The 15,271-nt window shown below is 39.7% G+C and overlaps 1 protein-coding gene across 5 annotated transcripts in view; it reads right to left on the bottom strand.

Moving 5' to 3' along the window:
• il1rapl1b (interleukin 1 receptor accessory protein-like 1b) overlaps positions 1-15,271 on the bottom strand; it is a 1,405,689-nt gene that overhangs the window by 707,977 nt on the left and 682,441 nt on the right. For all 5 annotated transcript variants that reach the window (XM_043700749.2, XM_087992884.1, XM_087992883.1 and 2 more), the window contains 2 exons: positions 3,337-3,520; positions 2,876-3,029 (listed from right to left, as the gene is read on the bottom strand). In XM_043700749.2, coding sequence (XP_043556684.1) covers positions 2,876-3,029; positions 3,337-3,520 — 338 coding nt within the window. The remainder of the gene's footprint in view (positions 1-2,875; positions 3,030-3,336; positions 3,521-15,271) is intronic.

Genomic DNA, 15,271 nt, shown 5'->3' with positions numbered 1-15,271 from the left:
CATATATGCACCACCCTCTGCATGAGAAAGCTGCCCCTTAGGTCTCTTTTAAATCTTTCCCCTCTCGCCCTAAACCTATGACCTCTAGTTCTGGACTCCCCCAATCCAGAAAAAAGATCTTGTCTATTCACCCTATCTATGCCGCTCAGGATTTTATAAACTTCTATAAGGTCGCCCCTCAGCCTCTGATGCTCCAGAGAAAACAGCCCCGATCTATTCAGCCTCCCCATTGAGCTCAAACTCTTCAATCCTGGCAACATCCTTGTAAATCTTTTCGGAACCCTTTCAAGTTTCACAATATCCTTCCTATAACATGGAGACCAGAAAAGCACACAATATTCCAAAAGTGGCCTAACCAATGTCGTGTACAGCTGCAACATGACCTCCCAATTTGAATGAGGCATCCTTATTTCAATATATCATATTCTTAGGAGGCTTGGCAGGGTAGATGTGGAGAGGCCACATGAGAATCTAGGACTAGAAAGCATTACCTCAGATTAAGAGGTCATCCATTTAAGATAGCAATAAGGAGGAATGTCTTCTCCAAGAGGGTAGTGAATATGTAGAAACTTTTACATCGAGGGTTATCAAAGATAACTCATTTAATACATTCAAGGCTGAGACAGCCAGTGTTTGATCAGTAAGGAAATTGGGGTTAATGATGAGAAGTCAGGAAAATGGAATCGAGGGCTATCGGATTAGCAATGATCTCATTGAATGATAGAACAGACTTGATGGGCAGAATGGCTTCTTCTGCTCCAACATTTTATGTTCTTAAAGAAGAGGAGTACTTAGCTAACACTTTCAGAAAGCAGATAATTGGCTCAAAGACTTCACGTTATGCCCTCAAGATTTAATGATATAGGGAGAAGTAAAACTAGATAGGGCGTTGGTCAACAGGGCAGTCAAAGGCTATCAGGGATAGCCAAAAAGGTGGAAGTCAAAATCAGATTAGCAATGTTCTTACTGCATGGCAGGGCAGGCTCAAAGAAGGGAATGGCTTACTCCTGGTGTTAGTTCATATGTTTGCATGCGCATTTATTGATTCTATTATCTACAATAACATGGAGAACCTTATGTATTATGATTTTATAAAATCTGATGCACAGCCAATCAAATATCTCCATATAAATAATGCAAACTAATAATATATGCATTCATATTTGACAACTAGCACAACCACAGAAGTCACTTGTTCCTCTATGGCCACCAGAAGATTTTCATATTCAAGTAAAATTTAATGGAATATGTACGTGGTGGAAAACAGGACAGAATGATCACTATTTTCTCCTCTAAACTAATTTATTTGATTGCTGAGAAGACTAAATCATTGTAACCTTAGTCATGAAGATTACCAGCTCTATGTTGAATCATTTCACTTCCCTACATTAAATCTATATTGCCAGGGACAGATACAAACCGACCAGAGCTTGTCCAGAATGCATTTCCTTTATTGGATGTCATACCAGAAGTGACTAACATTTGGAGCTGATTTTCCTGCTGTCCCCAACAGTGCTGATGGCCGGAGATCACAATGACAGCAATGCAGCCTTGATGAAGCTATGATGGAACTTCTGAATAATTTAAACTGGCCTTTTAGCAGATTCAGGCTGGTTATTGGAATTCTGGAAATATGAATTTCATTACTTTAAAAACTCTGGTTCCATGCTGATACACAAAAACAGGTCAAATTCAAAGTGACATTCTAGAGCGGTCTGTATTCTTAAGCTTTTCTTCAGTTGAAGTCTAAATGTCTATTCTTTTATTAAACTACACCATTATGGAATCACTAAAGCAACACAGCCATTCAAGGTATATTGCCTCACAACCTCTTCAATTTTTAATTCTCATGTCTGCAAATCTGGGAAGTTTTGCTTAAAGAGATAGTCATTAATGCAACTATAATTCATACTTAAATGAGCTGCTTTAAAATTGCCAAGTTAATATTCACTCAGCTCAGACTTGCAAGTCCAAACATAACTTTACAAAATAGTTTTCTGAATTATATTCTAGCTTGCTAATATATTGTTTAAACTATCTCATATGCTACAGTATATATTGATTTGAATAAAATTAAAAATCATACAACACCAGGTTACAGTCCAACAGGTGTGTGATTTTTAACTTTGTCCACCCCAGTCCAACACCTGCACCTCCAAGGCTTGATTAGAATATTTAACAAAATGAAATACCAGTTAGACCTATGTCTTATAATCTTTGAAAAGAAATCTTGTTTGATTGACTTGCAATTTGTAGAAAACATTGGGTGATTCCTGATAAGTTATACATGTGTGCTGATTCAAGATGGTTTGAGGTAAACAGATACACAAATATTGAACTAAAAACTGAAACATTCAAGTTCCGAAAAACAGTGAGGTCCTCAGATCTCTCAAATTCATCTCTGACCAGCAGTTGCTTTGTGCCATGGTTGGGTATTTTGCCTCTGTTTCCAATGTGCAAGAACCCAGCAGTCATTTGAAATAAATTGACAGTACAGGTGAAGGGCTGTCAGTTCTGAAAGCAGCAGTTCTCAGGAGTGGAAATAGCACTGAGACACTATCTCCATTGTGTAAAATTCAGGGAAAAAAATATAATTTGTTCTGTCCGTTGCATATTATACATACAAATACATGATTTGACTCAATAAAATTTTAAAATTAAAGGGAGATAAATTATCCTTCATCAGTGTTAGTTGAAGGAGTTTATAACAAAGGTTCAACACAATTAACTGGTGTATATAATGCATCAGAACCACATTAAAAAGTGTCTGTAGGTAGCCATAGTTTGAAATTGGTGATACTTAAACAATCCATCCACTCAATAGAGAAAAACATCACAACTGCAAATACCAAAGTAGTTGAATTCAAGTACCTACCTGTAACTGTCAATTCTGTTGTTCTTCTTACCACAAAGCTTCCGAACTTCACTTCGCATGTGTAATTTCCAACATCATCTTCTGTTACTTCACGTATTAGAAGTGTGTCTCCCTTCTGAATGATAGATTGCCGCCAATCCTTTGCCTTGCATTCCTGTTCAGAAACAACGGTATACTATCTCATCCATTTCTATTGTTACACTTTTTCTTTCTTTTCTTAAGTAAACTCTATTCAATAAAACAATAAACATACTGCAGAAGGGTCACTGGACCTGAAATACTCACTCGGCTTTCTCTCCATAGATGCTGCCAGACCTGCTCAGTTTTTCTAGCAATTTTTGATTCTGTTTTTGATTTGCAGCATCCACAATTCTTGTATCTTTTTAATTCATTAAAAACTTATGGAGCTATTTAAATTAAACATATAGTCCGGAAACACAAAAAAATTATTATCGCCTTACCTTATACCATACAACAGGCTCACTGTCTGGGAGAATGAAATCCTCAATATCAGGACATGATATTTCTTTACTCTTGCTGAGCTCAGCTTTTTCAAAATATTTCATTCTTGTATTGTAGCAAAGGCCTGTATCATTTTCAGCTACGATCAGTGACATTGAAACCTTCATGCAGTATGTAGTATTCCTAAAAGGTAAAAGATATAGAAAAATAAAATTGAAAATAGAAATGAACACATTTTTAACATAAAGAATTGAAATGAACTTTATTGAAGGATAGTTAAATTATCTCAAACAAACTAAGAATATTTCTAGTTCGCACAATATATATATCACCCATCATAAGGTGTTCATATATGACAAATAATACACTGTCACCAGTTCACACATCAGTGTCATGTTTACATGAGTCTGCTTTCACTAAAGCTGACCTATTTTCTATTATTTCCACTTACCATTAACAATACATGAACCCGGATTCAGATGGGACCAAGCACCTGACTGACTCTGACCAAACCCTTGAACTGAAATCAGTCAATCCTTTGCCTTTCTGTTTGTGGACTACCCTCACTGCTTGTGGTCTCCTTTGACCCCACCTGACTGTCACACATGGCAATTGGGGAAACAGAGGCAATTGTTTGCTGTGGAGGTAGCTGGCATGTTCTGTTATTCTAATAGTGACATAGCACAGAGCTGTACAGCGACATGTCCACCCCTGACTGTTCAGTACTGAGTCAGCATAATGACAGTATGCCTGTGCCAAACAGAGGCTGCTAGCCTATGTGCTTGCATTGAAGAACTTGCATGCTAAAAAGCAAAACAAACTAGTGAGGCTGACAGATTCCAGGAAAGCACAAAGTCAGTGAACATTAAGAAATGAAGCGAACAGCCTTCTGTGCAGATGTGTGGGTGTCTTTGTGTGAAATGTGACCTGGCAGAAGTGGTGAGAGAATTGGTCTGAGAGCAAGCACAGTGATGTGATGAGGCTGGAGTTTGCTGATGCTGACTTGTGTGGATGACTGGTGGAGGAGGGCAGTGTCTATGGAGTATGCAGGGAAGTCATAATGAAAACACAGTTGTCTGAAGGCAATGAAGCACATGGTGAACTATTGCTGTCAGGTAACCACTCTGACTTTCAGCTTGGGAATTGGTGCTGTCCAGTTTCTGAGATTCAATACTCAAACCTTCCAGAGAAAATTCGTTTTTTTTTTTCTTTTCGTATTGAGATTGAAAATTTCATTCTTGCCATATTTTTCCAACTGTCTTGCCAATGTGTCCACAGCTTGGGAGCAGAAAATTCCACCCATAAAAAGTCATTATATTTACTCAAGGTGATGTATCCTCCAAGGCACGAGACCTTGTATTGTGCTGTAATATTACTTTTGTCAAGTTTATCTTTGAACAAGTGATTTTTTGAAAACTAATTTTGTGAGTTATAGGATAAATGTGACAATGTTGGAGAATAAATATGAAAGATGGTCAGTCATTTCAAATGGACACTTACTATTTTAATTCAAGAAATGAGAAATAGCTTGTATGTACAAACCACCTTCAAAAAACGTTTCAAATAAATGAAGTATTTCTGAGTTGCACTCACTAGTGTATTGTGGAGAAAGGCAGAAGTCAATTTACAAATAAAACGCTCCAACAAACAGTGATGATAATGACCAGATAATGTACCTCACAGTTTCATTAGATTAGGCACCACTGGAGAGGTCATTCTGGAAGGCTGGCAACTTTATTCAATTCAGATATATGGGCGTGAAAATGTATTGAAGGAAGTCACCAAACCAAAATGAAAAAAAAACATATTCACGGCTTTTTCTAACAATGTGCATCTGACAATATGCAATTAAATTACATATTTCACAAAACTTATGATTTGAAACAAACTCCATGTGGTCTGTATTTGAGAACTACAAATTCCAGAAGTTTTTCTGAATTGGATTTTTTTTTTTAAAAGACTTTTTTTAAACATGTTGTCATTTTTAAAAATTGATACAAACAACTCTGGTCTGTCGTGAAGAAGATGCCTGTTAACTGAAGATGATATGAATGGTTCAGTTGTGAGGGTGATACAGGTGCAGGTCCAGGTTCTTTATGGATGAGTTGAGGATTTATGCCTCAGCCATTAATCTGGGCAGCAAATTGCAAAACCCCACCACCCTCTGGGTGAAAACATTTTTCCTTACATGTCCTGTGAGTAACCTTTCCACTGGGGGAAACAGGTCTTCAATGTGTACTCTATCCAAGCCCCTCATTAGTCTGTGCACCCGGATTAAGTTGTCCCTCAGCCTTCCACATTTATAGAAAATGAGGTCAGGCTATCTAATCTTTGTTTATCATTACTATTTTCAAAGCCTGGTTAAAGTCTTGCAAGTCTCTTGTCCACAGTAATGTGTTCTTCCTGTGGTGACTAGAACTGCACATCAAACTCTAGCTGTTGCCTAACCAGTGTCTTGCATGGTTCCAGCATTATATTACTGATTTTGCATTTACTACCTCACTCAATGAAAGAAAGCAACCCAAATGCCATCTAATCTAGTCCTTTAGGGTGATGTGGACATGATCACTTCTCTAACTTTTATTTTCACTTCTCGAACTCGCTCCAGATTATTCCCAAGCACAGTTTGCTCTCTCCAAATGCATAGCCTCACTTGTCCAGACTGAACTCAATTTTCCGAATATTCACCCTCTCAACTGAACCGTTCATATCATCTTCAGTCAACAGGCATCTTCTTCACGATCAACTAACTGGCCACACTTTCTGGAAATGTCCGAATCATGCCTCCCACATTTAATTCTGAATCACGAATACGTCCATAAGCAGCATTGAGCTCTGTGGAACATCACTGGAAACTGCTTTCCATCTGCAAAAACTCTTTGTTTCCAGTCACTAAATCAGTTTTGGATACAAACTGCCACGTTTCCCTGTACCTTATTGAGTTCTAATCTTTCTGACCAGTCTGCTAAAAAACTGGAGTCTTGTCAAATACCTTACTAAAATCCACAAAGAACATCCAATGCACTATGATCATAAATTCCTCTCTAGGATGTGACTGTGATGATATAGGATTACAATCCAGTGAAGCACGAGTAACTCCCGGAATAATGACTGGCAGGGCGTTGGGACTCGGTTTCTTTCCTCCACAGATGCTGCCAGTCCTTCGAGGGCACAGCATCAGAGTGAGCATTAGACACTTTAGAACTAAGCTGAGGAGGAATTTCCTCATCCAGAGGATGGTTGTCTGTTGAACTCATTGCAGCAGAAGGCTGTGGAGGCCAAGTCATTCAGTGCATTAAGATAAAGATAGACAGGTTCTTGCTTAGTAAAGGGATCAAGAGTGACAGGGGGAAGGCTGAAGAATGTAGTTGAGAAAGAAACCATTTGTGATCAAATGGCAGACCAGACTCAATGGGACAAATTGCATTGTTCTGCTCCTCTGTCTTATCATCTTATGGACCATTGTAGGTGTCCACACACTGAATCCTCATTCATCTGAGAAGATGGACATAAAAGATCCTGTGTGTTGTGTTATGTATCACAGATAATATGCAATGTATCTTTAAGGCACATGCTCATGATGTCATCACTGTATCATGGCATGTGACCTGATAAAAGTCTCATCTTCCACTTTTCTGAGTCTTCTAGGATCATGATATGCTAAGGGAAGCATGTCACATTTTACATCCCAATTGCTTAGATTTACCCCAGCCATGCAAGTATCTGTGATTGCAATATATATAGATGCCAGTTGCCATAAGAGAAGTTTATTGAACCTTTCAGGATGATGTCACCCATGTCTCATAGAGACATAGAGTCATGGAGATGTACAGCATGGAAACAGACCCTTCGGTCCAACTCATCCATGTCGACAGATATACCAACCCAATCTAGTCCCACCTGCCAGCACCTGGCCCATATCCCTCCAAACCCTTCCTATTCATATAACTATCGAAATGCCTCTTAAATGTTGCAATTGTACCAGCCTCCACCACTTCCTCTGGCAGCACAATCCATATACGTACCACCCTCTGCATGAAAACGTTGCCTCTTAGGTCTCTTTTATATCTTTCCCCTTTCACCTTAAACTTATGCCCTCTAGTTCTGGAATCCCTGACCCCAGGGACAAGACTTTGTCTATTTATCCTATCCATGTCCCTCATAATTTTGTAAACCTCTATAAGGTCACCCCTCAGCCTCCGATGCTCCAGGGAAAACAGCCCCAGCCTGTTCAGCCTCTCCCTATATCTCAAATCCTTCAACCATGGCAACATCCTTGTCGATCTTTTCTGAACTCTTTCCGATGATCTCTTGGAACCCGACATACCCCTTGTTGCATTAGAGCCAGTCACAATACCATAAACTTGGTTGTTCGCTCCCCTGAGAATCCATCACCCCTACATTTTCCAAAACAGCACACTTGTTTGAAATGGGTATAGCCACAAAAGACATCTGCATTAGCTGCCTACATCTCTTACCTTTCCTGGAGTTAACCCATCTTTGTGACTGTATCTGAGACTTTCCCCCCTTCCTATAACTGCCATCCATCATACACTGTTGCTGTTGCAAATTCCTCATTGCTTCTAACTGTCTCTCCAACCGATCCACTCGATCTGATAAGATTCGCATCCAACAGCATTTATGGCAGATATAATCCGCAGTAACCCTTAAACTCTCTCTTCACTCCCACATCTGACAAGAAGCACATATCACTCTACTAAAGGCCATTTTTGCTCCTTCACAATATACAGACACAGAAAATATCAGCGTCTTATTCCACTACAAACACTGCCCCAGTTTAAATTAATAGTTATGGGTTATATTTTAAGTTTAATCAAGAGACATATTTCCAAAAACATATAATCAAGAAAGAACCCACTCTACTCACTACTGCAGACTTTCTGTAGTCCACTTAAAACAATTAACTTATCCATTCTTATGTTGCAGCAGCTTTTAACACATGGTGAAAATAAAAACTCATCACTGTATCTATGACAGATTGAGATAACTGAATGGATGTTTGTTAGCAGTGATGACCATTAATGAAGAAACAACTCCCAGATATCCCATTACCTTGGCACAATTGCTGAAACAAATAGAGGGAGATATCCATGGTATCGTGGCCAACGTTTATCTTTCAACAAACACTGAATGGTCATTATTATATCACTATTTGTGGGTATTTCCTGTGCATAAATCAGCTGCTGTATTTCACATTACTGGAGTGAGTACATTTGAAAAAGTCATTAGCTATAAATGACTTTGGAATGTTTGTTAGTCAATTAAGGTGTTTACATAAATGTACTTTGCTTTTCATACTCCACTCAAGCCACCTCTCTTTTTACTCACTCAGCTGTAACAGCATAACACTTTATTGTCTTCTCTCTCACATGCTTAAATTCCCCATTTGATTTTTGCTGACTACTTTATATTAATGACTTCCAGTTTTGTTCTTTCCTATCCATGCAAACACACTTCCTCTGTCCATGTATTACAATCTCCGATGATTACTATTTTATTTTCACTTTCTCTCCCTGTTTCATTTCAACACATTGTCAAGGATTCAATAACCAGGTTGCACTTAAACATAGAACATAGAACAGTACAGGCCCTTCGACCCACGATGTTGTTGTGCTGGCTTTTTAACCTACTCTAAGATCAGACTAACCTATATATCCTTCATTATACTATCTTCCATGTGCCTATCCAAGAGTCGCTTAAATGTCCCTAATGTATCTAATTCTACACTGCTGGAAATGTATTCCATGTCCCCACCACTCTCTGAGTAAAGAACCTACCTCTGACATCTCCCCTAAACCTTCCTCCAATCACCTTAAAATTATATCCCCTCATGATAGCCATTTCTGCCCTGAGAAAAAGTCTCTGGCTGTCCACTCTATCTATGCCTCTCATCTTCTTTTACACCTCTATGAAGTCACCTCTCATCCCTCTTCACTCCAATGAGAAAAGCTCTAACTCCCTCAATCTTTCTTCATAAGACATGCCATCCAATCCAGGCAGCATCCTGGTAAATCTCCTCTACACCCTCTCTAACACTTCCACATATTTGCTATAATGAGGTGACCAGAACTGAACATGATATTCCAAGTGTGGTCTAACCATGGCTGTTTTAGAGCTGCAGCATAATCTTGCAGCTCTTAAACTCAATCCCCCTACTGAAGACCAACACACTATATGCCCTCTTAACAACCCTATCAACATGGGTGCAGGTTTGAGTGATCTATGGATGTGAACCCCAAGATCCCTCTGTTCCTCCACACTGCCAAGAATCCTGCCTTTAACCCTATAACCTACATTCAAATTTGACCTTGCAAAATGAATGACTTCACACTTTTCCAGGTTGAACTCTATCTACTGTTTATCAGCCTAGTTCTGCATCCTGTCACTGTCTCATTGCAACCTTACAATAGCCCTCCACACTATCACAATACCACCAACCTTTGTGTCATTGGCAAATTGACTAACCCACCCCTCCACTTCCTCATCTAAGTCATTTATAAATATCACAAAGAGCACAGGTCCCAAAACCGATCTCTGCAGATCACCACTGGCCACCGAGCTCCAGGCTGAATAGTTGCCATCTACTATCACCCTCTGTCTTCTCTGGGCCAGCCAATTCTGTTTCTAGGCAGCCAAATTTCCCTCTATCCCATTCCTCCTTATTTTCTGAATGAGCCTACCATGGAGAACCTTATCAAACACACCACATCCACTGCTTTACCTTCATCGATGTGTTTTGTCACATCCTCAAAGAATTCAATAAGGCTTGTAAGACATGACCTGCACCTCACAGAGCCATGCTATCTCTAATCAAACTATGCTTTTACAAATAATCATGAATCCTGTCTCTCAAAATCCACTCTAATAATTTGTCCACCACTGACGTAAGACTGACTAGTCTGTAATTCCCTGAGTTATCCCTATTCCCTTTCTGGAACAAGGGAATAACATTTGCTACTTTCCAATCATCTGGAGAACAGAATTGCACACACTATCCCAATAGTGGCCTAACCAATGTCCTGTACAGCCGCAATATGACCTCCCAACTCCTGTACTCAACAATCTGACCAATAAACGAAAGCATACCAAACGACTTCTTCACTATCCTACCTACCTGCAACTCCACTTTCACGGAGCTATGAACCTGCACTCCAAGGTCTCTTTGTTCAGCAACACTCCCTAGGACCTTACCATTAAGTGTAGAAGTCCTGCTAAGATTTGTTTTCCCAAAATGCAGCAACTCGCATTTATCTGAATTAAACTCCATCTGCCACTTCTCAGCCCATTGGCCCATCTGGTCAAGATCCTGTTGTAATCTGAGGTAACCCTCTTCACTGTCCACTACACCTCCAATTTTGGTGTCAGACTAGATTGGGTTAGGATATCTGGTTGGCATGGACGGGTTGGGCTGCAGGGTCTGTTTCCATGGTGTACATCTCTATGACTCTATGACTCTATCTGGTACTATTCCAGTAGACAGTGAGGACGCAAAGATCATTGCCAAAGATGCAACAATCCCTTCTCTCTCGTCCAGTAATAACCTTGGCTATATCCCGTCTGGCCCAGGGAACTTATCGATCCTCATGTTTTTCAAACTTTCCGGCACATCCTTCTTATTAACATATCAGCCTGTTTCACATTGTACTCACAAACTACAAGGTTGCTGTCACAAGTGAATACTGAAGCAAGAAGTATTCATTAAGGACTTGCCCTACCTTCTCCGACTCCAGTCATAAGTTCCCTCCACACACTCTGGCCATTCCTCTTGTTTGTCTCATAAGTGTAGAACTCCTTAGGGTTTTCCTTAATCCTACCTGCTAGGATTTTTCATGCCCCTTCTAGCTCTCCTAAGTCCCTTCAGTTCCTTCCTGGCTACCTTGTCACCCTCAAGAACCCAGTCTGATCCTTGCCTCCTCCACTTTAAGTAAGCTTCCTTCTTCCTCTTGACTAGATGCTCCACATTTCTTATCACCCAAGGCTCCTTCACCCTAACATCCCTTCCTTGCATCTGTGGGACAAACCTGTCCAGCACTATCAGGAAGTGCCCTCGAAACAACGCCCACATTTCTGTTGTGCATTTCCCTGAGAACACCTGTTCCCAATTTATGTTGCACAGTTCCTGCCTCATAGCATTGTAATTCCCCCTCCCCCAGTTAAATACTTTCCCATGCTGTCTGCTCCTATCTCTCTCCATGACAATAGTAACAGTCAGGGAGTTGTGATCACATCACCGAAATGCTCTCCCACCGAAAGACCTGACACCTGACCTAGTTCATTGTCAAGATAGCTTGGTCACTGAAAACCACATAGAATTATCATTTTAATAAGTTATTTTAAACATAGTTTTATTTCTATTCATAGAAGAAAAATATAAGATGACAATATTAGATTACCTAAATGCACCAAAGAATGAGTCATATTTTCATGAGACTTAGTTTTGGGATTAAGAGGCAACTAGAAAACCACAGCAAATGCACTGATACTATTTAAATAGTTTGCAACATTTAGATTTAGATCAGATTAGATTCCTTACAGTGTGGAAACAGGCCCTTCGGCTCAACACCGACCCTCCGAAGAGTAACCCACCCAAACCCCTTTTCCCTTAGACTAATGCACCTAACTGACAATGTAAGCATGGCCAATTGACCTAACCTGCACATCTTTGGACTGTGGGAGGAATCTGGAGCACCCGGAGGAAACTCATGCAGACACGGGGAGAATGTACAAACTCCACACAGACAGTTACCCAAGGTTGGAATCAAACCCGGGACACTGGTGCTGTGAGGCAACAGTGCTAACCACTGAGCCATCGTGCTTTGATGACAACAGAAACAACTTATATTTTTCTCAAAATGAAATATTCAGAATAACAATATTATGGAAAAAAACAACCAATCTCAATTAATTTATACATTGCAATTATTCTCAGTAACTGCTTGGTGGGGCAACTATTTGGAAATCAAGTAAGTGAATAACCATTAACTCCATGCACAGTTAAAACAGCAGGGAAACCTTAGTGGAAATGAGCATTTTCAGGAGAAGCTTTTTAGCATGTCATAAAAGTACAACAGGTTTTAAGGTATCACAGCCTTAGTTAATATGTGAAGACTGGTCATTCAGATGAGATAATATTAGATTGCTGATGGCTGTATAATTGTACGAGGAGTATAATTTAAAAATTGGAAAAGATAAAACAAGGAAAATTAAATTGCTAGATGCTGAAGGATCAAGGGTAAGAGGGGAAGTTAAAGCTTACAGGTCAGTGAATTCAAAAGTAGAAAATTAAATTATGTTATGCTGAGCAATACGTTTGAATCTGTCCAACATCTGGATTGGTGACAGGGTGGCTTTACACATGTCTAGTGTCTGTTTGGTGCATGAGGATGCAAATTCATAGCTACATCTGCCTTAGCACAGGTCTGCTGGAGGTCAGTGGTGCTGCAGGAAAGAAAGTCCGGCCTTGCCCAAATTGGCAGTGCTAATCACAATTATTGTGACAAACCTACTTGAGGTACAGCAGTCCTCCATTTTTAGAACCTTCTTTCTGCTCTGTTAATGGAGATTTTCAGCTGAACGTATGCATGAATGATCCTCTTTATTTAAACTCATGGAAGGTTGCTATTAGGTTTTCAAATTGACCACTGACTCATAAGTTACAAAACATGCACAATTTCATTTTGGAAGTCCTGACTATGTGAGAATGGGAAGGAAACAAGAGTTTACTTCTCTCTCATTCTCGTCTGTACAGTCTGGAAAATTGATGCAGGTTTGCTTGCTGAGCTGGAAGGTTCATGTTCAGACATTTCATCACCATACTAGGTAACATCTTCAGTGAGCCTCCAGACTAAGCATTGCTGATGATTCCTGCTTTCTATTTATAGGTTTGGGTTTGTTTGGGTTAGTAATGTCATTTCCTGTGGTGATGTCATTTCCTGTTCCTTTTCTCAGGGTATGGTAAATCAGATTTACCACCCCCTGAGAAAAAGAACAGGAAATGACATCACCACAGGAAATGACATTACCAACCCAAGAAACCCAAACCTATAAATAGAAAGCAGGAATCATCAGCAATGCTTCATCCGGAGACTCACTGAAGATGTTACCTAGTATGGTGATGAAACGTCTGAACATGAACCTTCCAGCTCAGCAAGCAAACCTACATCCAGAACCTCAACCTGAACTACAAATATTCTCAAAACTTGCTAGTCTGGAAAATCCCAGTGGGAATCAGTAAAGAGATTGTCTCAACGAAATGGATCTGAGGCAAAAATATCCAATCATCAGTCTTTGTTGCAAAGCTATTTTACATTGCAAGAGATTTTTGGCTTATTTATTTCATTGTAGGGTGGAGAAGATAGGGTGATATCTCTATTCATAGAAAGGATTGGATGCAATAGGTTTCATTCATTAAGTAATTATGGAGATATAAATTAACTTCCTGATTAAACACAGGATATGAAAGGCAGATTTCAAAGTGAGGGAAAGGAGATGCATTCATTTCCTGTAGCTATTTGAAAAATGGCATGAAATAACTAAAGATATTAAGACAATTTTTTCTGCTTATTTTATGGAGCACCAATATCAATGTATTTGTGAATAATTCCTGTTCTGACTCGTGAAGTTGTAAAAATTTTCTTTTAAAACAAATTGGCAATTTTATTTACAATGCTAAGCAGAGGAAATCTTCACAGATGTACTACTGTGGTTTCACACAAAGAACAAAAGGAATTCATATTCCACAGTTAGATGTACAGTACCAATTTTGTGTTACATTTTTAATTTCAATTATAAAAAGAATGAATCATGACATGGCATTAGAGAATACTTTATAGTGTCTGGAGTAACATATAAACTTGGGATTGATAATTAGTGCATGTAGTGTTTCTGACTTGGTGATACCATCTTAGTGGGAAAGACACTAAATAGAAGCTTGCTGCTAACAACAGGAAAGGAATAACATTCAAAGTCTTAAATTCCATCTCAAGTCATGAACCGACCTGCCAGCAAATTGATGCACGCCAGCAAACGTACTCCAGAGCACCCTCTTGGCCATTATCATTTTAAGTGGGCAAACTTCTTCATATAGTTTATTGGCACTTTTACACCACAGTCCCACAGCACAATGGCAAGGTCTAAGAGGAGGCATGGTTGCACAGTGGTTAGCACTGCTGCCTCACAGCACTAGAGACCCGGGTTCAATTCCCGCCTCAGGCAACTGACTGTGTGGAGTTTGAATGTTCTCCCCGTGTCTGCGTGGGTTTCCTCCGGGTGCTCCGGTTTCCTCCCACAGTCCAAAGATGTGCAGGTCAGGTGAATTGGACATGCTAAATTGCCCATAGTGTTAGGTAAGGGGTAAATGTAGGGGTATGGATGGGTTGGGCTTCGGCAGGGCAGTGTGGACTCGTTGGGCCGAAGGGCCTGTTTCCACACTGTAAGTAATCTAATCTCATATAGTAATCTAAAGGAGAATTTTCTGACACGCTTCGGTTCAAAGGTAGAAAGGTGTGCTTGCGTAAATGCAAAAAGTCTGGCAAACAAAGTGTGAGACCTTGAAGGTCAGTTGATAGATGAAACATCATCAAGATTCCAGAGACAGAGTGGAAAGATTCCAATGAATAGGATACTTAGGTCAGGAGAGATGTAAATGGTGTAGAAGGAACAGTATCAAGGAAAAGTGCTGGAACGGTAGTGTACAAGAACATTAGTACACAAAAGGAGCAAAAAAGAAAGGATGTTGAAACTAAAGTGATCCACAAAATCAATTCAGGAAGAATTGAAAGATGGAGATTTAAGTGTTCTGTCACTGATTGTACTATACCACCTCCTGCCCATCTCCCACCGAGACTATGGTCAAAGCTTTGATCTGAAGTTGTGGAATGGGGCAGTGAAGGCAATAACTTGAGCATCAGCTAT

The sequence above is a fragment of the Chiloscyllium plagiosum genome, unplaced genomic scaffold (assembly GCF_037043375.1).
Source record: "Chiloscyllium plagiosum isolate Xiang-an unplaced genomic scaffold, Cpla_swu_hap1 HiC_scaffold_12, whole genome shotgun sequence".
In the NCBI taxonomy this organism is placed as follows: domain Eukaryota; kingdom Metazoa; phylum Chordata; class Chondrichthyes; order Orectolobiformes; family Hemiscylliidae; genus Chiloscyllium; species Chiloscyllium plagiosum.
The sequence above is the reverse complement of the archived record's forward strand: the minus strand, read 5'-3'. Positions and strand labels throughout refer to the sequence as shown.